Genomic DNA, 24,335 nt, shown 5'->3' with positions numbered 1-24,335 from the left:
TTGCTGTGATTTGATGACTTGTGGGTAGCTGCAGGACTTGCTCCGTCGCCCTGGAGCCCATTCGACCACCCTCTGCGTCCTTGTCGTCCCCAAACATACTTTTAATTTCGCGGCGTTGTCGGGAACATGTACATTGGCTCGTCTCGGTCGGCGCGACTTTAGGAAGAGATTTCCCCTCGCAGCGTCACCAGGAAGACTCCCACGTTTTTTTTTGTTGTTGTTGTGGTTGCTGCCGCACTCGGGTCGTGTTGGTCCGGAGACTGCGAGGGCAGAGAGGTGGTTATTTATCCCCGAGCTGTATGGCTGTCAAGCTGTCTCAGGGCTCGCTTAGCGGACGTTAAAGGCTATGAGTGTGGTGCCAAGCCAAGACGAGGGCGGAGAGGCGATGCCAACCGGCTAGCTACGCTAACCCGGGCGGGTACTACCTTGTGGGCGCGCACTATTTAGCACACTTCTCGACTTTGCAGCCCACCTTTTTTTTTTTTTTTTTTTTTAAAACAACAACAACTTATCTCATTGGCCTCCGACGAACGAGACAAAATGCAGATGTGACGGTTCGAGTCAAGTCGGTAAGCTAGCTTTTGTTGTCGCTGCGATGTCGCACAAGCTAGGCGCACACAAGTTTGCCATGGAGGGGAACGTGCAGCAAAAAAGCACCCCGCTAACTCGGGAGCTCACGCGGATATTCAGCAGCTACAACAAACACTCGGTTCTGCTCAAGAAGAACCTGAAGGAGACCAATGCCTTCTTCCGGGAAATCAGACAGAACTACAGTAACGCGTGTGCATCAGCCATGAGCTCGGAGTCAGCTTCCCTGGAGGCAGGTGGGTCAACATCCTGCCTTCTGCAGCATCCTTGCAAACATTCACATACTTACTGTATTTACCGACAATTTGTCTACGACAGTGATTCCCAACCACTGTGGGAAGCTATCAAATTGCAATTAATTGGGTTGAAGATGATCATTTACTTACCTCTTTGCCACGATTAATCGACAACTAATCGAATTAAATCGGTAACGGGTTTTGGTAATAGATCAATTGTTTAACTTAAAATTGTCAAAATCCTCGGAATCTCAGCCTCTCAACATTAAGTATTAATAATTATCCATTATAATGAAGTAGACTGATTCTTTGTTTCATCATAATAAGACATTTACAAACATCTTTTACTTTGGTAAACAGTGATCAACATTTTGGCCTATTTTCTGACATGTTACGGACCAGACCAGTAACTGAATAATCATAATCAATTTACTTACTATTTTTCTATTTTCTGTTTTATGGACTAATAGGGGAACCCAAAAATGACAACAAATGTCAGATTTAAAAGTTGAACGTGGGGCTTTCACGCCATGCTGCTTGCTTTGGTTGCCCTTTTGTTGTTTTTTTTGGTCTTGTCCATACAATGCGAATCATACACAAAGCGCCCCCACTCGCCAGGAGGTGAATCGATTCCGAGGGTTTGCTGAATCAATATTAAACTTGGGAAATAAATATTGAAATCAATTGATATTTCTAACCACCTCTAATTTTAATATTGTTTTTTATTTTTTATTTTTTTTTGCTGTAGTTTAGATGGATTTTAGTCTCATTGCATTATGCTGGTTATGGGTCATCTCATTTTATTATGATTTTTTTTTTTTCAGTTTTAGATAGATTTTTAGATTGATTTCAAAAATCAAAGACTGAATTTTCGGTAGGTGTGAGTGTGAATGTTTGTTTGTCTTTATGTGCCTTGCTACATTGGCTGCCCACCCGTCCACGGTCTCGAATGCCTCTGCCTAAAGTCAGCTGGGATAGGCTCACCTGCGACCCTAATGAGGAAAAGCACAATAAAAAAACATTTAGTTGTTTTCAATTAGATTGTGCATGTGAGCTATGGCAGTAAGGTTGACGACTGGTTAGCACATCTGCATCACAGTTCTGAGGACCGGGGTTCAAATCCCGGCCCCCGCCTGTGTGGAGTTTGCATGTTCTCCCCGTTTCTGCGTGGGTTTTCTCCGGGCACTCCAGTTTCCTCCCACATCCCAAAAAGCATGCATAGTAAAGTGGTACAGATAATGGATGTGAGTTATGTAATTTAATAATTTCCTCTCGACGTGATGTGTTGTGAGATGTTGACTTTTTAAAAGATGTTTGTTGGGTTTTTAATGCTGCATGAATGTTTCTTTTTCCCCCCCCCCCTCAAATGACAGATAACTGTGTTTAAAGATGAAGCACTTTGTGGTATCTTTCTCACCCAAAAGATCAGCCTAACTTTCTTCAGCTTGCACTGGACAGTGTTGAGCATTAGATGAGTCATACTCAACACAACGCATGGGATAATGCGCCCTTTCATAGGAGCAGCTGAGCACGTGTCCTCACTCTCTTTTTAAAAAAAAAAAATGTTATTTAATTATTATTATTTTTTTGTCCTGTTCGTCTGTTAGGTCAAGCAGAATGGAAAATCTGTATCCCTTTCATGCCGGAACAGTTTTACCGTGTCACAGTGGAGTTTTTAAGCTTCCGCTGTGGTATTATAACTGAGGTTTATTGAGAATCAGACTTGATCAGTCGAACAGAACAGTTTCTAGATGGGAGAGAGAAACAAAGACAAAAGACAAAGCACTAATTGTAAACAGAATGAGAGAAGTAAATCATTACATTATCTTCAACAATGAAACATTAAATATGAGTGTTACATGGGGGTGTAGTGCTACACCCTGTGAGGGACGGACAGGACAAGATAGAACAGGAGAAGAAGCATGCAAGACAAGGGTCGTGAACCCGACTGTACAACTGAAGTGTGGTGGCATTAATTATGTCAATTATAAAAGTCTACAAGACGAGAGTATAAGTAAGGGGATACACACGGGATTTGCATATTCATGAGTTATTTGTCACATTAAGTGCGTGACCCCACACCCAGTGAAAGAGTCCTAGGGGTGTGTGTCTGCGGATACATGCAAGTGAATTGATACCGTTTTACATGCACAAAGACTGACAGAAGTGACCCAGGGTGGTCCGCCAGCCCCACCGAGGCGCCCCGACAACTGACCACCCGGTGGGGGCAGCAGGGACCCAATTTTATTGTAGCTATTCTTCCCAGTAATGATATAGGCAGGTTATTCCAGCGTCTTAAATCAGGTGAGATCTTTTCCAGAAGTGGTGTGTAATTTAGATTGGTTAGCTCTGTGAGTTTTGACGAAATATTGATACCTAAATGCTTAGTTTCCTACAGGAATAGGGTACTCTGGGATTTGATCTGCAGGAGTCCATGAGTTTTCTGTTATTGGCAGTATTGTTGATTTTGTCCAGTTAATAGAGTAGTCCGATATTTGTGTAAATGTTTGAATGAGATTGAAGAGTGCCTGAAGAGAATACTTGGGTTCCTGTAAGTAAAGAAGAATATCATCAGCATATAGATTGATTTTGTGTTCTGTCAATAGTGAGCAGATACCTTTAATATTAGCATTCTGACGTATAGCAAGAGGTTCGATAAATATTGCAAATAGCATTGGTGAGAGTGGACATCCTTGTCTTGTCTTTGTAATGTAAAACTGCTACAGACTTTATCGAAAGCTTTCTCTGAGTCAAGTGACATGATAATTGTGTTTAGATTTTTAAATTAAAATTAAATTAAATGTCATCACTTTCTAAAACACTACATTCATCCGGCCTTACATACCTCGACATAAATTTGCATCACATGATGTCAAGCGATTACGCTACTATTTAGTCTGCTTGCTTCAGCGGATTTTATCGAGCTTGAAGTTGCAGCACACGGGACAGTCTCAAGTATTTATGAGCTGTGCTTGATCCAGGGATACATACCAATCACAGTAAACGGTCAAATAATGTGTTTTTATGGAGGCGAGAAGACAAATTTGTTTTGACTTGTGCTGCTTTCATCTGTTCCTTATGCAAATGTTTCAGACCGGGCTGAGTCACACTGATACATACAGTCAGTATGGTGGATAGCCTTGTATAATTACTTGGATCCAAGCAAATGTCCAATTACACATCTATTTATCTGTCTATGTATTGCCTCTTTTACACAGGGATCCCAGAAAATTCCCCTCAGAGGTGGTAGCAGATCAAATCTATCGTCATGTGTTTCAAAAAGTTATTTCCAGTAGTAAATGCAGTATGCACCCTACACATTTTTAAAGGGATAATTTTTTAATGGGTTTTTACATTTTACTTACTTACCTAGCCTGTCGGAAAGGAGAGCCTCAGTTGCCCATTTACTTTTTAGCAGTTTTTTGAACGCCAGAAAAAGAATAAAACACCCACAATAAACGAGGGGTTCACTGTAGTGATGGCTATGTGTATTGATAATGGTTTTATTAACCTTTTTATTTCATTTCACAGAGCAATTGAGCTGCATTGCTTTCCCCAGCCATGAAGAAGAGTTCCTACGCAACACTGTGGGTGCTTCTCCATATATCTTGGTGCTGGGCCAGAACTGCACTGCCCGCTACCAGCTGCTCAACTGCCTGCTGGGAGAGAGACTGCTGCCGCTGGGCCCCGAGGCCGGGGAGGTTTGCGGAGGCGTTCAGGGCACCCCGTGCAAGAGGCGCAAGTTGTGTTTCACCCACGGAAGACAGACGCGACTCAGCCTGGCGCTGCCAGGCCAGTACGAGCTCGTGCACCAGTTGGCGGCCAACCGCGGCCGCTGGGATACGGTGCCCCGTGAAGACTTGGAGATCCACGAGGAATGCGAGGACCCAGCACACAGGCTCGCTGAGCTGGAGATCACCCTGCATCACCCTTTACTTCAGGCAAGTCTGTTATGAAATGACTATCTATCTACATCGGTTAACAACAGTCCTTTTATGGTCAGTTATTGATGTCAGTTAAATGAACTGGTTTCATAAAATATCATTAGATTTGATCAAAATCACTCATGAATGTCTGTACAGGCTTTTATTTATCCAGAGCAAGTCATTCCAGGTATTATTTCAGGAATGTTTGGAATTTTTCACTTTGCAAACTGGATGAAAGTCAAAGGTGCTAGATATTTGGGGAGTGAAACACTTTGTTTAAAGGTGCATTTTATGTCACACACAAGCCGTATTTTCCTTTAAAGTGCAACCCCAAGAGATAACCACAATCCATTCTGAGACGCTGCTCCTCCAATATGTTCTAGCTTCAAAACATTTGTTTCCTCTGTAATTATAATTCAATGAATCCCTTTTAGGGTCAGACTGTCAGCATTGTCAAATCTTAATCAAGCAATCAATCAATTAATCAGCTGGCAACATTTGATCATTGTAAACTATAGTGCCAAGCTCCTTGTTAAACCAGCCACAAAACGTGAGACCTGAAGTGACAGGGCCTTCTCCGTCGCTGCCCCTACACTGTGGAGCTTTCTCCCCATTAACATCAGAGCTCCCCCTACCCTCTCCTCCTTCAAACCCACCCTTAAAACTCACCTCTTCAACCTACCCTACCCCAACTAACCTCCACCCACCCGAACCACACCCCACCCTATCTCATTCCCCTCCTTGTACTTTTCTCTCCTTTTTATACCCATTTCTGTTTGTACTGTCCTACGAGAGGTTGTGTGTTGTTGTTTTCCTCAATGAAAAGCATCTTTGAGTACTATGAAAAGCGCTATATAAATGTGATGTATTATTATTATTATAGTACATGTTTAAACCCAAACCTAAAAAAAATAATAAGAATAATCACCCACAGTACACGTGATTCAGCCAGAGTAAACAAGAAAATAACAAAAAAACAAACAAAAAAATTGCATATGCACTTACCCTTTGATGACACGGTGATGAACAAGCAGGGGGAAGGGATTATGCTGTGTGCCGAGAAGGTGAGTCTTTTTTCACCAACCTGTTAACAGCTGACTATTGGATGAACACTGGATATAAACAGTCTACACACCCCTGTTCAAATGCCAGGTTCTTATGATATATAAAATGAGACCAAAATAAATATTTCACTGTCACTGTGTTCCATGGTTATGTAAACTTTGTAAATTATTTGGAAGGTCTTTGCAAAACATGGGCTGTAAAATATGACACAAAAATGTCAGAAAAGGTCTACTAGAAAACCTGAACTTTATTTGGGGTTAATTAGAGGCACTTTAAATGGTGAAAGGTGTGGCCTGACTGACACCCATTAACATGAGTTTGCTCAGTCACGTGTGACGCGGAAAATTGTTGTCATCCAGTCGCTCCAAACCCCCTCACGTCAAACTCCAAGACGCAAGGGCTGGTGCCTGCCTCAGGGCAGCCCACCCTCCTCACCCCCTTACGTAATGCTGCTGGTCCGGTGCGATTCACATGACTAGGTCGTGTAGAAAAAAAACAACAATCCCAAACCCCTTTGCTATGCTGAAGTTGCCATAGATGCAACAGAATCCTTGGTCATTTTGGAGCTGTGTAGTTCAAAAATGGCATTTTTAAAGTTTAACCGAGCATGTTCATAGTCCATATTGCTATATTTACCATGTAAAGTCATCTGCTGACATTCATGTTACAAATTGCCATTTATAATTGGAATTCTTCACTGTTGCTTTAAGAGCTTGACAATGAAAAATCAGTTGAAAATCATTGCTGTAATATTTTTCATTCGTTTTCATAATCACATGTTGCTTCAAGTGCAATATCCCTTAATTGGGTCACAGCTAGTTTTGACTCAGATCTCAAATTCTTTCTCAGAGATTAGTAACAACATTAGAAACTGATTTTCAATTTGTGTATTTGAAGTTGATGAATGTTGTCAGCCGGTGCTGGTGGAAATGCCTGAATATTTGCTTTTTAGAAGGTGTGGAAGACTTTCACGGGCCAGTTAATAAGCACATGTTCCTTCTTAGGGACTAAACCAGCCTGAGGTTTCTGCTGAATGAAAGAGAGATTAGTGTGTTTGGTTCAGTTTGTGAAGGCATAGAATCTCTCTGCTCACTGCGGTATTCACACACTGCTGCCACACTCGCAGCCCCCCGCAGATGAGGAGACACTTTCTAATTAGGTCTCCTTGTCCCAGCATGGCTCTATTTCAACACCCAAAGGTCAAAGGGTCCAAACCCAACCCCATATTTCTTTTAAAGGTACATAACGTGTCAGTGCCCTATGAATTCACATAAGACAGCTTGCGTGTTAACAAACGGCTGCAACTTTAACAATCTTATTTCTTAAAGCGGCCGATTGTCCTACTGTGTCATATTGTAAGAGAAAATGACGTTAAACTAAACTCCTTTTTTGTACTTGGGAGAAAAAGGCCAACAACACTGACTTTTTCTTCCAGGGTCTTTGTTGAAAACAACTGAGTTAAAGAGATTCAAACACTGTATTGATCTGGATGCTTGCAGGCTATCTTTGTTCTAGAGAGGCCGCTTGGTTCGTGTTTCTTGGGGACGGGACTGACGGTCTCCTTTGTGTTGCTATGTCTGCCTCTTTACCATCATGACCTCGCTCCCAAGCCTTCCTCCAGCCTTATTTTTATTTATTCATTCATTCAAGTGTAAGGCAAATCTGTAGTAGATACTCGTCGCTGCCTTCTCACAGCCACTACATGAATTTACAGTGGAACATTTAAGGTCGGACGTAATCCGTTCATTGGGAACATTTACATAGTGAACATTTGGTTTGGTGTTAAACAGACAAAGAAGTCGTGTACAATTAAAAGTGACATTTTTGTTTGGCCAAAGTTTTATCATTGCAGTACAAAATACATGAATGAGCAATCAACTAAGAACCAACCTTGAAACCCCCACCCTCCCAAAATTGCTGTTTTAATTATATTTTACATTTTGCCTCTTGGTGCGTTTACTATTTTAGAAGCTCAAGGTGTGCTTGCTGTTAGGTAGCTGTAATGCTTACGCAAATTTGCTGGTTTTGGTTAGAGTAACCAAATTGTTAGCATATACAGTACTTTCAAAAGCCAAATGTGCATTCAATGTCCTCATTTTGCTCTCCACCCACTGCCAAAGGAGATAATCTTGTTCTCGAGCTGCATGTTTGCCTACATCGGCTTTGTTAGAAGCTTGTCTCTCAAATAGCGTGCCTAATGTCAGACGGTGAGTCATAAAACAACAATGAGCTGGCCTAAAACAATCATGGAAGAGTCTGTGGGTGTGTCATGATGACATAGTATCATACAATTTTCATTCATTTTGTTATATTTTTTATATCTGGGAATTGCAGCTGTATTTCATTTACCGTATTTTCTCGACCATAAGGCACACTTAAAAGTCTTAAATTTTCTCCAAAATGGACGGGGAGCCTTATAATGCAGCGCACCTTATGTGTGCACCGAGTTCCAAAATCTGTAAACGTTGTTGTGTGACTATAATGACCGCTCCGCTTGACTGACTGGGAGCATTTCCTGCCGATGCGCTGCTTATATAGAGGAAGGCGGACGTGGCTGAGGACAGCATGCGGACGTAAAGGGGGAAGGGTGCGCGTGACAGAGGAGGCTAAAGACACGCCCCTAGTAGGTATATTGTGCCGGTATGTGCATCGGTTTGTCTAAGGACCCCAGAAAATGGCACCTACAAAGAGACACTCTTACGAAGCACAGTTTAAACTACAAGATATTAGTTACGCGGAGGAACATGGGAATCGAGCAGCCGCGAGAGAATTCAAGATCAACGAATCCATGTTTCGCAAGTGGAGGAAGCAGGAAAACGAGCTTCGCCAAGTCAAGAAGACGAAGCTGAGTTTCCGCGGAAACAAGGTGAGGTGGCCCGAGTTGGAAGACCAACTCGAGCAATGGATTAATGATCAAAGAACAGCCAGGAAGCGTCTCTACAGTCACCATTCGACTGAGTGCAATAACTCGGAGCTAGCCATCCATGCATCAAGGAACTCCAACCGCTGGACATCGGTGTAAACAGGGCGTTCAAAGTGAAGTTGCGAGCAGCGTGGGAGCGATGGATGACAGATGGCGAACACAGCTTTACTAAGACTGGGAGGCAGCGCCGGGCGAGTTACGCTACAATTTGTGAATGGATTGTGGATGCTCGGGCTAACGAGTCTGCTTGCACTGTTGTTCGAGCCTTCGTAAAAGCCGGCATCATTTCTGAGGAGCCGCACGGCAACGAGACTGACCTTGACGAGTACGAGAGGGAACCTGGCGTGTTTGATGGAGAACTTGCCCAACTGTTCATTTCGGATACTTAGATGAGGGCCTTGATGGATTTGTGGATGAGGATTGATAAAAAAATAACATGAGTACATTGTTAAATACTTCAATAAAGTACAACCGAACTGAGTTTTGCTCCCGCTGCCTTTTTAAAAACATTGTTTTAACCGTAATGCTACTGTATGTTATAAGCTCACATATGTTTTACCATGCCTGCGGCCAGTAATACGGTGCGCCTTATGTATGTGTTAAATGCAGAAATAGACCCCGTAACTGAGACTGCGCCTTTTAATAAGGTTGTGAAAATACGGTATTTATTTTGCTGTTTCTTATCAGATTGACTGAAATAGTCACTCTTGTAGCTGGTCAATGTGTAATCAATATTTTTTCCCAATTCAATAAAAAGAAAACACAATTGACTGACATTATTGAAAGTTTTGCTTTTTGTATTTCCCCCTTCTGGGATTTGCTTTATTTATCCTGAAATCAAATGCAGACATTTAAACAGTCCCCGACAACCCCCGCATGAGTTTCAGTTTTAACTTCCACATAAAGAATACAGTTTTTTCTTTCTTTAAAATGTGAAAATAAAAGAGATGTGCTTTCTCTTAGGTAAAGTAGCCCTTTAAATACAATCTTTAATACATTTTAATAAACTATTTTAAATGTTTGATCATTTAATTGACAGAAATATTATAACGGTTTTCTCCGGGCACTCCGGTTTCCTCCCACATCCCAAAAACATGCGTGGTAGGTTGATTGTAGACTCTAAATTGCCCGTAGGTGTGAATGAGTGTATGTTTATATGTGCACTGCGATTGGCTGGCGACCAGTTCGGGGTGTACCCCGCCTCTCGCCCGAAGATAGCTGGGATAGGCTCCAGCACGCCCCCTGTCACTGAGCATAACATGAATAAAGGGAACTGCTTTCATATAAAATTTACTTGTCTCTGAAAATGTCAACAAAATCCTGCATACAGTATTTGTCAATCTAAGGTACATGCTAGGCAGGTGCCTGGTTTAAAAAGACTTTTTTTTTTAGCAAGGAAAATAAGCTTGACTACAACATCAAGGTTTAGGCATGCTCTGTTCTGTTCCATGTTACAATGTTACCCTCTACAATGAAAACCCTCTCTGATGGGGCACTTGTACCATGTATGATGAGGTATTTCTAAGCAATATTATTCAGTCATGGGACATTTATTTCATGCTTCTTCCACCATTGAAGTGGAGCAGTGTGTCCGTAAATGACTGCTTTTGCAATGTATAACTGGGTACCTTGTCATTGGCGATATTCAGCCTGCTAAACTCTGCGACTTCGGTCACTGGGCTCCTTTCTTGTCATATGCAAAACAATGTGAAACTAATGCCGCTCATGTCTTTTTCTGAGCCAAGGTTTTCGTGCTGCCTTCTGTATTAATCAGAGTCTCATGTAGAGCAATATTTGCTGCTGCATGTCTCTGTTTCAAATGATGGAATAATTTGGTCGAGCTACTCCTTTTGAAGATACTTGCAGCTAACTTTATTTTTTTATTTTTTATTTTTTTAAAAGAAGCTGCAAACCTCACCCAATTCCACATTACTGACAAAACTGTGCCTAAAATGACTTTTCGTTCAGGTTCTCGAATGAATAGAGTAACATTGACGTCTGCTTTGGAATCTTGGAAGGTTGTGGAACTGATCTGGAATCTAGGTTTGTATTTAGTCATTACCTCAGTCAACGAGGTTCAGTCCATTCATTGTGCTGTATCTGTTAGGTGGATTACATAAAAATGTAATCCATTTCCATGAAACTGTGTGGATGACCCTTTCCATTTGGATAAGATTCTAGGAATTTCTTTTAATTTTTTTTTTCTTCAGCATTTTCCTTAAAGTCCCAGTAAAGTGAAAATAAATGATGTTAAATTTGACACGCAACAGTGAAGTGTTGTTAACAATCTCACCTAATTTGAACGTTAAAAAAAACTAACTAAAACAAAAAAAAACCTGCCAACTATATATAATGAGGCTTCATTATTGTGAAAAATCAATCCATTGTCTCCCCTCTCAAATGCTGTGGGCGTGTCCGCTGAATGCGCGGAACCATGCCCCGCTGAAAAACATGTAATTTTTTCCTGCCTACACATTTCTACGTTTTAGCCGCGAGAATATATCTGGTTAAAACCACCGGTGTTGAGAATATATTCCACTTGAGTTCTCATGGGGCTTTCAATGGCACTTTGAGAGGTGCTAGCCACCAGGTACCTCACAAGCAGACCGGCTTTTGGAGGCTCCTCGGAGCCGCGTCACCTCCTCGCTTGGTGTTGTGTCGGTTTGTGGTTCCTGTAACAGTGACATGTCAGGGAAAGTTAACCGTTTGTTAAACACGGTGACACACTTCATTTGGCCTGTGGCTCAAACTACATGAGAGACATTTGAGCACACCACAACTCGTTACTGCATTGTTCTCAGCCTTTGCATGTTTTCAGAAATTGTCTTTAAACATACAGTATAATGTATTTAGAAACAAATTTCTGAATTCACTTTCCCCGGTCTTACACTTCTCAGTAATTCATGTATATGATTTCGTTGGGCCGGGGACTTATATACTACTGACACATTGCCAATGAATTCATGTGGTTGGATCTTTGGTGGTGGTCGGAGGAGCCATAGGCATGGAATGGCAGCCACACTTCCATGAGACTGGCCCAGGCAGATGTAGCTACACAACTAGCTTACCACCGCTAGGGTGTGACTGTGGAAAAAATGAATAATGTGTGCAACTGTGAAGCGTCTTTGAATGCCTTGAAAAGCGCTATGTAGGTGGTTTGCATCCGTTGGTGAGCATCTGCGTGTGAATGATTTGTCTAGATGTGCCCTGCAATTGGCTGGCAAACAGTTCAGGGTCTACCCTGCCTCAAGTCAGCTGGCATAGGTGCCAGCACATCCACAACCCTAGTGAGGATAAGCGGTACGGAAAATGGATGGATGCATATTATACTGTATTTCAGGATTATTGGATTTTGGGGGAGCTTGGCGAATGTCTGTGCTGTTCCTGCTATCATTTCAGTTGTACATGGAAATGACCTTGAAATGCTTGTGCCTGCTCATCAGGAAGCAAAGGTCATGGTGGTGCCTTGTGCAAGCGTCCAGCCCATGGAGGAGGTCCTAGAAGATTTCACGCGGAACGTGATCCCTATCATACTGTATGCCATCAAGGAGGATTCCTTAAATGCAGAGCAGGTGGCCGAGCTCTGGAAGGTCAAAGAGATGCTCTCCTTTCCAATCTGTTTTATTCGCCTCCCCGACACGATGCCCACAGCCTCGCCGGAGCTCAGCCGCCACGCAGAGAAGGAAAAGGAGCGGGAGAAGAGCGCCCTCCATAAGCAGCTGCTGTCCCTCGGCTTCCTTAGCGGCCCAACGGGAAACTGCTCCTGCGGGGCCCCCACACAAATGCCCACCCCGGGTGCCAAGCCGCAGAGCATGCTGGGTGAGGCTTTTGAAAGACTGCACAGGCTGTTGGTGCCTTTTACACGCCAGGTGCTTCAAAACCAACAGGTGGAGGCCGCTAGCCTGCTCAACGGGCTACACTGTCGCAGCCTCGATCTTTTCATCAACCAGGTCAGATAATCTCTGTCTTATAAACATGTGACCATTAATAGTGTTCATTTAAGAGGTTGGCTTTAAAATGCACAAGAACCAAACAATACGCAGCTTTTGTCCTTTCTGCTCCTTCTCGCCCTCTGCAGGCCTTCGACATGCAGAGAGACCTGCAGATAACCCCCCGCAGGCTGGAATACACACGTGAGAAAGAGGGTGAATTGTTCACCTCCCTCATGGCTATTGCTAACCGCAAACAGGAAGAGATGAAGGAAATGATTGTGGATACATTGAGTAGCATGAAAGAGCAGCTCCTGGAGGATGCTGCCAACTTGGAGTTTACGGGTGAGTTATATTGCACCATGCTATTTATGATAAGGCCCTATTGGCACCTAATACTTAGTGGCTTTACTAAAAGTCGTAGTGAAATATTTTCAATTCAAAACTACAGTAGGTGTGTGTAGTCGTGTGTTAAGCTGTTGGAGACTGGGAAGGGTTTGCATTATAAGAGAGGGTGGGTTATCCTCTATGCTTGTCCCCGGGGGTAAATACGAAGAGGAAAAAACATTAGCTTGATGGTCAAACATAACTAATCGTGGGATGCTGTTGGCCTTCTGATTTTTGTTTTTTGGGTTTTTTTTTTCTCCACCAGATCATATTCACATCAAACTATGTTTAATATTGTTGTAAGCCACTGCGTATAATGTAACCCTAACCATCTACTCAGGTTCAACATTAATACGGCACATTAAGTATAGGGGGAAATAAACTGGTTAAATTATTTAAATAAAATGTATTGCACATAAAGAATACCTAAATAAATGTTATAAAGCCAAACAGTTCTTAAAGATTAAATCGATTGATTAAATCGGAAAATAAAAAATTTACTGTACATGAAAAGTAAAAAAGTGTCCTGTATTGGATAAAGAAAATGCTTGAGCCACATATTGCAGTTTGAACATTAAAATAGCGCTTAAATGTAGGATTAAAAAAAAAACAAAAAAAAAAACTGTACTCAGGGCTCTACACAAAGTTTGCATTAGTAGCGCTGGCGCGACCAACTTTTTCAGTGCAACTGGTGCAACCAACAGAAAAAGTTGGTCGCACAGCACATGATTTGGTTGCACCATTTTTTTGAGGCGGTACACCATGACCCGACCATGGAATACCATAGTTTCGTTTGAAGTTTAGATTTACAGTGACTCTAGTGACTTTACTACTGCAATCATTGCACTTTATTTGAATGATAGTTTGTTTTCCTATGCAACCTCTTGAAATGAGTCTGGGCATTTTAACTTTGCACATACAGTATCTTCATATGTCTGTGATATGCAATAGATAGATACTGTAGACAGACAAACAGACAGATTTGTTAGCTTTGCTAGCTTCATAACAAAGTTATTAAAACCTTTGCACATGGCTGTTTGTTATATGAGTGAAATGAAAACTACAAACAAACTAAGCAGGCAATCTTTGTAGCTAGCGGTATAATTTAAAGTGCTGTTTTTACCCTTTGACTGCAGACATAATCGTGACAAACAAAGGCGAGCCGGTTACATCAAAGGAGATCAAGTCTTGCATCCACCAGATCCAGGAGCTGATCGTGTTGCGTCTGAATCAGGCCGTGGCCAATAAACTCATCAGCTCTGTGGACTATTTGAGAGAGAGTTTCGTGGGAACACTGGAGCGATGTCTCAGCAGTCTGGAGAAGTCCCACATAGACTCGTCCGTACACAATATCACATCCAATCACCTCAAACAGGTGGGTGTACCTTAGCATTACATCACACAGAAAAAGAAGCAGACAAGCAACAAAGTCAGTGTAAAGAACTACAAAATCCTGTAGAGCTGTGGATGATTTCAACCACCTTTCACTGCGAGTTAGCCTCAATGTTAGCCTGGTGTCTGTATCTGTTGTAGTTATTAAACGCAGCCTACCATGTCGAGGTCACCTTTCATTCGGGATCCTCTGTCACGCGACTCGTCTGGGAGCAAATCAAACAGGTAAATCACTTAAGAATTCAGCACAGACAGTTTGTCGTCACACCGCTATCCGAGGCTCCTTAGTGATCGTGTGCCTCTCTCAGATCATCCACAGGATAACGTTTGTGAACCCACCTGCCATTTCGCACGAGTGGAAGCGCAAAGTGGCCCAGGATGCCATAGAAAGTCTCAGCGCTGCCAAACTGGCCCGAAGCATCTGCTCCCAGTTCAGAACCCGGCTCAACAGCTCCCATGAGGCCTTTGCGGCATCCCTCCGTCAGGTTAACGTGTCCATGTTTTCTTGGTTCTTCTGTTGACCTCAAATAGAGCAAATCTCTAACCAGATTCACAACCAACACTCTGGCAGAACAAACCTCAAATACATAATTCAATTCTAAATGGTTTTATTACAACCCCAATTCCAATGAAGTTGGGACGATGTGTTAAACATAAATAAAAACAGAATACAATGATTTGCAAATCATGTTCAACCTATATTTAATTGAATACACTACAAAGACAAGATATTTAATGTTCACACTGATAAACTTGATTGTTTTTAGCAAATAATCATTCACTTGGAATTTTATGGCTGCAACACATTCCAAAAAAGCTGGGACAAGTGGCAAAAAAGAGTGAGAAAGTTGAGGAATGCTCATCAAACAGCTGTTTGGAACATCCCACGGGTGAACAGACTAATTGGGAACAGTTGGATGCCATGATTGGGTATGAAAGGAGGATCCCTGAAGATTGGGCGAGGTTCACCTCTTTGTGAACAAGTGCGTGCGAAAATAGTCGAACAGTTTAAGGACAATGTTCCTCAACGTACAATTGCAAGGAATTTAGGGATTTCATCATCTACGGTCCATAATATCATCAAAAGGTTCAGAGAATATGCATGTAAGCGCCAAGGCCGAAAACCAACATTGAATGCCCGTGACCTTCAATCCCTCAGGCGGCACTGCATCAAAAACCGACATCAATGTGTAAAGGATATCACCGCATGGGCTCAGGAACACTTCAGAAAACCAACGTCAGTAAATACAGTTCGGCGCTACATCCGTAAGTGCAACTTGAAACTCTACTATTCAAAGCAAAAGACATTTATCAACAACACCCAGAAACACCGCCGGCTTTTCTGTGTTAGTGTTATTTCTTTATAATAGTTTTTTCCCTTACTGTAATTTATTTGTAACGATGTGCTGAAAAAAATAAAAATAGAGCGTAATTTTGAGGCTGGAATAGATTAATTGCAATTCCATTCATTTCAACGGGTAATATTACCTCGGTTTACGATTGGTCATGGAAAGAATTAAAGTCATGTGGAGAGATGTTTGTAATTCAAGGGGAAAAAATGATTTAAATTCTGATTTAAAAAAAAAAGTGATAGATTTGTGTCTGCCACTGTAAAATGGGGTGAAAACCTGATAATTTTCTGTATTATACAATGATACCAAATCAATTGCATTTTATCCACTTAGTAACGTGGTTACATGATTAGTCCAAAGTTTCTCTGTCATCACATGAGAATTCGCTAAAAACATCAGGATGCTCGAACACACGTTTGACGAATGGACATTTTGCACATTTTTTCCCACTGATGCTTGGGTGGACTGTAGCCAAGTGAAAATAGATTATCCATCCATCCATTTTCTTTACCGCTTATCCTCACTAGGGTCGTGGGATGCTGGAGCCTATCTCAGCTGCACCCTGAACCGGTCACCAGCCAATCGCAGGGCACATAGAAACAACCATTCACACTCACATTCACGGGCAATTTAAGAGTCTTCAATCAACCTACCACGCATGTTTTTGGGATGTGGGAGGAAACCGTAGTGCCCGGACAAAACCCACCTAGGCACAGGGAGAACATGCAAACGCACATTAAACTTTCCCTGCTTTACCAATGATCATTGCTGTCCAATTTTATAGCCAGTTCAAAAGCATCCATCCATTTTCTATAGCGCTTGTCCTCTTTAAGCTGGACTCTACAGTCCCCTCCAAAAGGAACGGCATGGTCAAGTCCTTTGTTTTGTTGTATACTGAAGACATTTGGGTTTCAGAGCAAAAGATGAATATCAGACAAAAGTTCAGAATTCCAGCTTTCATTTCATGGTATTTACATCTAGATGTGTTAATTTACAGAAAAATGCATTCAAACTAATCGGGAGAAGCTTCAACCTGCAACAAGACAATGACCCCAAACACACTGCCAACGCAACAAAGGACTTCATCAGGGGGCAAAAGTGGAAGGTCTTAGACTGGCCGACTCAAATCAGCTGACTTTGAGCAAGAGGCGGGGTAGACCCTGGACTGGTCGGCAAATCCCTAGTTAATATGAGGGAAAAACAAGCATGTCCCATTCACTTTTTACATACAAATTAAAGAATCTACCATTAACAAGTCCAATACGAGATCATGTCTGCCTTTAAAAAGATAATGATGCTTAGTTTTGATTAACTCTGCCAGAGAGGTATTAATATAAAAATATGTAATAGTTAATTTGTAGTAGTTGCAGTTTTAGTTCCCATATTTGGCCACTGGGCAGGACAGTGAAAAATATTAGAAACAGGTCGCAGCACGATGCAGTGCAGTTGTACACCACTGCCAACTACAGACATGACAGTTTCCGAATTAAAAGGATTCTGGCAGTGTCCATCAAAACCAACCTTCGTTAAAGCTCAGCAGATTGTGTAGGTGTACCTAATGAACACCAAAGATTAATTACGTTCCAAATGAGTAAAGATTTGCTATTCAAGTTGTGCAAACACTGCTGTGATCCGGCGCTGGTGTGAACTTGGCTTTATGGACGCTCTCATGCCAACTTTGAGGGTCTGGCATGAGACAGATTAGAACACAAACCTGTAGGAGGGAGTTTATGAAAAGGAATGCTTGGACAAACATTGATTTACGGTCGCTGTCTTCTCAGAAAAATAACATTCTTTACAGACTGTTTGTGTTGGCGACGAACGCTGTGCTTATTAAGTTGACAAACGACAACAACGTCAGGGAGGTCAATGCTTCTCACTAGTAGCCAGTGAGAAATGGGAGGCCATGGTGATCAAGTTACAATGAATTTGTTTCATAAAAGAACCCTAGCAGGCCACCAAATGTGATGCCATCTGTGTTCCAGAAACTTATTGGAGGGGTGGATAAATGAAAGGCCTAATTACAAACAAACAAACAAACACAAACAAATGCTAACCACGAAGAGTTTTGTGTTGTATGTCCGCTTGCAGCTGGAGGAAGGCCACACGGGGCGACTGGAGCGCACCGAGGATCTGTGGCTGCGTGTGAGGAAGGACCATGCCCCTCGACTGGCCCGCCTGTCACTGGAGAGCCGCTCCCTCCGAGACGTGCTGTTGCATGGTGAGTCACCACATCATCTCCCTCTGTCCACCCAACTTCGGCTCAAATAACTTTGTCTACCTAAAACTTGTCAAAAAAATAAAATAAAAATAAAAAATCTTGACACAATCGAAGCCTTTCAAATCAAACTAGATTGTCCCCAGAAGGGCAGTATGGTGTACAAGTAGATTTCAGGAAATCGGCAGGTCCAGACAACCTAGAGCCCCATTTTTTAAAGGTAGCCACTGAGTTTATTGCTTTACCCTCTACGTTTATTTTCAATTTGTCTTTAGCCTCCAGTGAAATTCCTTACGTATGGAAAGCTGCTGTTGTAATTCCCCCTGTTAAATGGCGGGGACCCAACTATTTAAAATAATTATTGGCCAATTTCCAAACTCCCAGTTTTGGCCAAGATTTTAGAGACTTTGGTTAAGTGTTCAATTCAAAGATTTTTTTTATGAGCCAATAACACATTTGATCAAACTTTCAATCAGGTTTTAGGAAAAAGCATAGCATGACAACAGCAGCTTTGAAGATTGTCAGTGATTTTTTATGGATTCCTTGGATAAGAAGGAACATTGTAGAGCTCTGTTCATAGACCTGTCAAAAGCCTTTGACACTGTGGACCATGTGATCATGAGACAAACTACTTAGCATGTGTCTGTTTGAACCGTCTCTCAGCTGGTCTGACACTTATCTGTCAAACAGATTGCAGTGGGTGCAGGCGGAAGGCTTCGGGCCCTTTAAAAATAAAAAATGGCGTGGTTCAGGGACCGTTATTCTTCACCATTTTTTATCAATGTTCCTAATGCGAACATTCAAATCTATGCAGATTATATTGTCGTTTATTGTTTTGCGCCAACGCAGCATCAGGCTTTTTGTCATTTACTGGATGGTTTTAACACTATACAAGTCAAATTTGGGGATTTAAATTGTTTTTCAATTCTGAAAAAACTGAACTCATAATGCTTATTAACTCAAAGACTAAACCACAGGACTTGCTTTCTATAATTACGTCTCAGGGCTACGTCATTGAGTGTGTCACAGCTTATAAATATTTAGGTTTTTTTAATTGATGATACACTTTTAAACGTTTTTTTAAACTTCACATTCAGCAGCTTGTCAAGAAGCTGAAACTGCCTCTGGGTTTTTATTCCAGAAACAAGTGCTGTTTCTCATTTGCTGCAAAAAAGAGACTCACTGCTGCAACGTTTTTGTGATTTAATGATTTTAGTGATTGACTATGGTGTTTTGTGCATGCATGCATCTTCACAGTACAGTGTCTTCGGTCTTTGGATACTGTATGTCCTGGAGTTTTGAGGTGTATTACAAGTTTAAGGCTAACACATCACTGTGACCACTATTTTCCTGTTGGTTGGCCTACGTTGTCTATCCGAAGACATAATCATTGGCATGTTTTTATTTACAAAGCAAATCCCAATCTGCTTCCATTTTACCATAGAAATGTTGGCACTTACAGTCTTCGTTCTGTTACTCATTCCCAAGACCTGTTTTTACTGTCTGTTCCTAAAGTATGTCTTGAAATGGGGAAAAAGGAGTAGCAGAAAAAATTGGGCCTAAGGCAGCAGGTCTCTTTAAGCGTTTTTAAAAGTAAATTGAAAGGGTTGGATGATGTTGCAACAAGTTGGTGCTTTAAATGCTTTGCTGGTTGATCTTTTGAGAATGAACTGGGTATGTTGATGTGCGCCTTATGTATTTATTTTGTATTGTTTATGTTTGTCTGTATGTTGCTTCCATGACTACTTGTTGTCTTGGACCAGGACACTCTTGTAAAGGAGATTTTTAATCTCAATGAGGCTCTCCTAGTTAAACGATTTCAAATAAATACAATAGAATAAATAAATAACAAGTGGTTAGCAAGGCTGAAAATCTGGATCTAATCTTTGCGCTTCTCTTGTGAGTTTGCATGTTTCCCAAATGCTTGCGTGGATTTTCTAAGGATTTATTTTCCTCCCACATTACAAAAACGTCCGCTTGACAGCAACGACATGCTATAGTCAAAAGATTCCCTTCCAATTCCTTTTCACCCACAGTTGATAATATGTATGACTTTACTCTGTAACAAATGACTGTTGTCTTTTCACAGGAAAACCAAAGATGGGCCGGGAGCTGGGCCGCGGCCAGTACGGAGTCGTGTACTTGTGTGACAGTTGGGGGGGCCGCTATCCATGTGCCCTCAAGTCTGTGGTGCCCCCGGATGATAAACACTGGAACGATCTGGCTTTGGAGTTTCACTACACAAGGTGAGTTAGTAACATCTTGTTGAGCGTCTACAATTCCAAACTGTTTTGCTAATTCTTTTACCCACCAGTCATAAAAACAGCTCTTCATATCATGTGAGCAATGTCCTTGTGCGCCCCACTGTTTCTAAGAATACAGATTTTGGGCCAATACACTGTATTCTGCGAATACAGTATACAGTGTACAGACGCTCGCTTGCACCGAGCGTCTTCTTATCGCGAGGTCGCTTGAAGTGTCACAAAGCAGAGGAATGCGGGGCCGCTACAAGCTGGGCTGCGCGCAAGTCTCGTGGCACACGTCGGTGACAACAGATGCCAATTTGTGCTCAGGTCGCTGCCCAAACACGAGCGGCTCGTCGACCTGCACGGCTCCGTCATCGACCACACGTACGGGGAAGGCTCCAGCATTGCCGTGCTGCTCATCATGGAGCGGCTGCACAGAGACCTCTACACCGGCCTCAAGGTGACACACAGATGCTGCGTCAGAGCCACAGCACTACACAATTAAATATTTCAGGATTGTTCAAGCTTACAGCAAATTAAAAAATAATAATAATAATTCACCATCTCGAGAAATTAGAGTGTAACAAACAATCAAACTGATTTTTAACATAGAATTGGGTTTTATAAATCTATATGATATTCAAGTTCCCCTCCTGGAAGCCGTCACCTTATCGTGGTGGAGGGGTTTGTGTGTCCCGATGATCCTAGGAGCTAAGTTGTCTGGGGCTTCACGCCCCTGGTAGGGTCACCCATGGCAAACAGGTCCTAGGTGAGGGACCAGACAAAGTCGAATCTCAGATTCAGATTTTGGGGAGAGGGAACTCTGGGTGTCCCTGCTAAAGCTACTGCGCCCGCGACCCGACCTTGGACGAGCGTTAGAAAATGGATGGATGGATGGCTATTCAAGTTTCACTTTTCTTCGATGTTCTAATTTATTTTGATGCACTTGTACTAGCCAGGAGAAATGAGTCTCTGGCGTCAAACTTCACACCTCACGCCCTTTTGTGCCATTTATACAGACCAGCGTGGCAGTCTAATTGACATCGATCCACTCGAGAGACGTAACCACTCTTTTGTTAACATTGTTTTGGTTATGCCAGGCTGGTTTGTCGCTGAGGGAGAGGCTGCAGATCGCTCTGGATGTGGTGGAAGGGATCCGCTTCCTGCACAGTCAGGGCCTCTTGCACAGAGATATAAAGCTTAAAAATGTTCTGGTAAGTGCAAACAAGATGATGACCGAGCACTGAAAATTAATGAGCCCACTTAGAATATTACATTTCATGTTTGTTTAGTCATTTTTAAGAATTCATGTCAGAATCCATCCAATGTTTGTCAAGCATCTGATTAGACCATACAGTAGATATTTTGACTCAGACTCATTTCATTGTTATTCAGCTACACACTGGTGCAATTGGATTGTAATCTAAACGTGAGGATAAAAAAAATATTAAGACCTAAGAACCGCACCACTAAAAGTTCACCTGCCAAGAAACGTCAAATGCACATATTTTTTTATTTACACCTTTCATTCGCATCGCAACACGGAAGTGCTATTTTGTTGACCAATCAACAGACTGCAATGTTTTCCGGTCCACCAATACACAAGAAATTATGCAAATAAAGCTCTCCTCTTAAATACATTCATCACACATTCTGGTAGACTATAAAAAATAAGGTGCATTGTGTTTGTAATTTAAGCATCATTGTGCACTTATGAAATAAAAGCACTATAGCGTACACTTCCTGTAAGATTGTAATTGTGTTGTCCCTCCTTTCTCCATGCAGCTGGACAAGCAGAACCGTGCCAAGATCACCGACCTGGGCTTCTGTAAACCAGAGGCCATGATGTCCGGCAGCATTGTCGGAACCCCCATCCACATGGCACCGGAGCTGTTTACAGGTATCATCATTCAGTGGTCGCAATGTCCCCGAATGCATCACGAAGCCTAACTAAGCAGCCCGGCTCTGATGACAACAGCTCCTCCTCACTGTGACTCCTCCTCACAGGAAAGTATGACAACTCTGTCGACGTCTATGCCTTCGGGATCCTCTTCTGGTACCTGTGCACCGGTTCCGTTAAACTCCCGGAAGCCTTTGAAAAATGCTCCAGCAAAGACCAACTCTGGAATAATGTTAAAAAAGGTGATGAATCTCTGGTTAGGTACATAGATGCTGTAGTTTGATACTGCGGATAGATAGATTGATAGATACTGTGGCGCCTTGAGGTACAAGTTAAATGTATTCAGTGACCACGCTCATAACTCAGAACAAATCGTCTTTCCCCATTGAAATGAATGGGAATGCCATTAATTCATTCCAGCCTTCCCCCAAAAACAAAAAAAAAATTCCAATCTGTATTTTAATTAGAAAAATAACAATAATGTTGTACTTTATAAAAATATACCGTAATGATATAAATAAATATATTTTAAACAATTTGTGCATCATGATTAATTAATTCACTGTGACGGTCACAACTGCTCTGTAAGTTGCAGTAATAATTAGCGTTTTTTTCAGAAAGGGTAAAGAATATATGGCTGAGTTATGTCAGTGTACATGTGTTGCTTCACCGCTTGTGTTGAACTATCGCTTGCTTAAAGGGTTATCACACCGTGACAACGATGCTGCATCGTTAGCTCTTATATAGCATTCTCCATTGTTTGTTAGCATTAAACTACTGAAGCTTGTGGTTGTTTTAAATACACAATGTGTGATTCTATTTGTTTTACGTTGAGTTCGACAGTAAACTTCAACTGGGAGTGGAAAAAAACAGCTTGAAGCCCTCTTTTTAAAAAAAAAACAAAAAAAAAAATGGTTACTATCTGCCAAACGAAAGGTGCCTGTTTTGGTCACTCACATGTATCCGTGCGGCCTGCAGGTGCCCGACCCGAGCGCTTACCCTCCTTCGACGAGGAGTGCTGGCAGCTGATGGAGGCCTGCTGGAACGGCGACCCTTCCCAGAGGCCCCTGCTCGGTATCGTGGAGCCCGGCCTGCAAAGCATCATGGTCCGCCTGTGCAACTACGATTCGGAGCAGAAAAGCAGCAGCCTGGAGGACTCGAACTGAAAACACTCCTGACGAACTAACGCGCATGTCACAGGGATCGTGGTCATCAAAAGTATTTTTGTCGTATTTATGAACGGATGCTCGATGGCCACCATTTGTGACCGATGACGTTGTCCTTCTTATTCACATGTGTAATTTATGAGGGGATACAGATGTTTGCAAAGTTGTTTTATTATTTGTATAGAAGTCCTACACTTTGACATGCTAACTGCCACTCATTCACAGAAAATGTTACTAGATGCAACTTTTAAATGTTGTCCGTTAAAAGTATCGTGAGCAAAAAAAAAAAAAAAAAAAAGACTTAAAATATACATTTTAGATTGTATTTAATGTCTGCATCTACACAAACACCTTTTTTTTTTTAAATAAAAGGATCTGTTACAACAAGTCAGCTGTTATTGGCATTGAAATAATTTTCCAGGCTTTGTCATGTGAAGACCAACATTCAACAGACTTTTTTTGTCCATGTTTTCCACTGGAACAAATGAATATACTGCAAGTGTTACTCTTTTCCCTGCATTTCTTTTCTGTTAGGCTCCCTCACGCTATTTCTTATTTGTTGATGTAAATGGTTATGGTGCAAAAAAGAAAAGAAAAGAAAAAGAAAGAAGGCCCGTTTGAAGAGGACGTCAGAAGCAGCTACATGTGTAGGATGTATGTGGTCGGGGGTCAGAGGTGACTTGAGCCAAGTCTGTGAGAATCTGACCTCAGGATCAAAGGTGAAATCGCTCTGGAGAGGGGGAAAAAAAAGAAAATTAGGACTGCTGTCTTGTCGCATAGGTGCTCACTAGAAAAAAACAAGTTATTTAATGATTCCTGGGCTCTGTTAATCCAATTTTTTAAACACACAAGACTCAACGTCCACACTATTTGTGAATGTGTGGGAATTTTAAGTGCAACCAAAAGAAAAACTCATTACGATGGCTTATAGACAGAATTTTCACTCTGCAAAACAAAAAAAATCTAATTTAAAGTATCAACAACATTGCAGGCCTGCAGCAATTATT

The 24,335-nt window shown here is 41.8% G+C and overlaps 1 protein-coding gene across 1 annotated transcript; it reads left to right on the top strand.

The window, feature by feature from the left end:
* Nucleotides 1–23,715, top strand: dstyk (dual serine/threonine and tyrosine protein kinase). Its single transcript, XM_061688566.1, has 14 exons — nt 1–824; nt 4,356–4,765; nt 12,182–12,688; nt 12,817–13,012; nt 14,191–14,429; nt 14,588–14,671; nt 14,755–14,931; nt 17,890–18,019; nt 20,106–20,262; nt 20,590–20,722; nt 21,363–21,476; nt 22,048–22,162; nt 22,270–22,404; nt 23,141–23,715. Exons 1-14 carry the CDS (start codon nt 596–598, stop codon nt 23,326–23,328), a joined length of 2,814 nt encoding a protein of 937 aa, XP_061544550.1. The 5' UTR covers nt 1–595; the 3' UTR covers nt 23,329–23,715.
* The last annotated feature ends 620 nt before the right edge of the window (nt 23,716–24,335 follow it).

The sequence above is a fragment of the Phycodurus eques genome, chromosome 10 (assembly GCF_024500275.1).
Source record: "Phycodurus eques isolate BA_2022a chromosome 10, UOR_Pequ_1.1, whole genome shotgun sequence".
NCBI lineage: Eukaryota > Metazoa > Chordata > Actinopteri > Syngnathiformes > Syngnathidae > Phycodurus > Phycodurus eques.
This window is presented reverse-complemented; position numbering and strand designations above follow the sequence as displayed.

Excerpts from the sequence above, each read along its gene's own strand:
- dstyk (XM_061688566.1), top strand. The coding sequence starts at position 596 with ATGTCGCACAAGCTAGGCGCACACAAGTTTGCCATGGAGGGGAACGTG. Across the intron at positions 825-4,355 it reads GTCAGCTTCCCTGGAGGCAG|AGCAATTGAGCTGCATTGCT; the intron begins GTGGGTCAACAT and ends TTCATTTCACAG. Across the intron at positions 4,766-12,181 it reads TGCATCACCCTTTACTTCAG|GAAGCAAAGGTCATGGTGGT; the intron begins GCAAGTCTGTTA and ends CCTGCTCATCAG.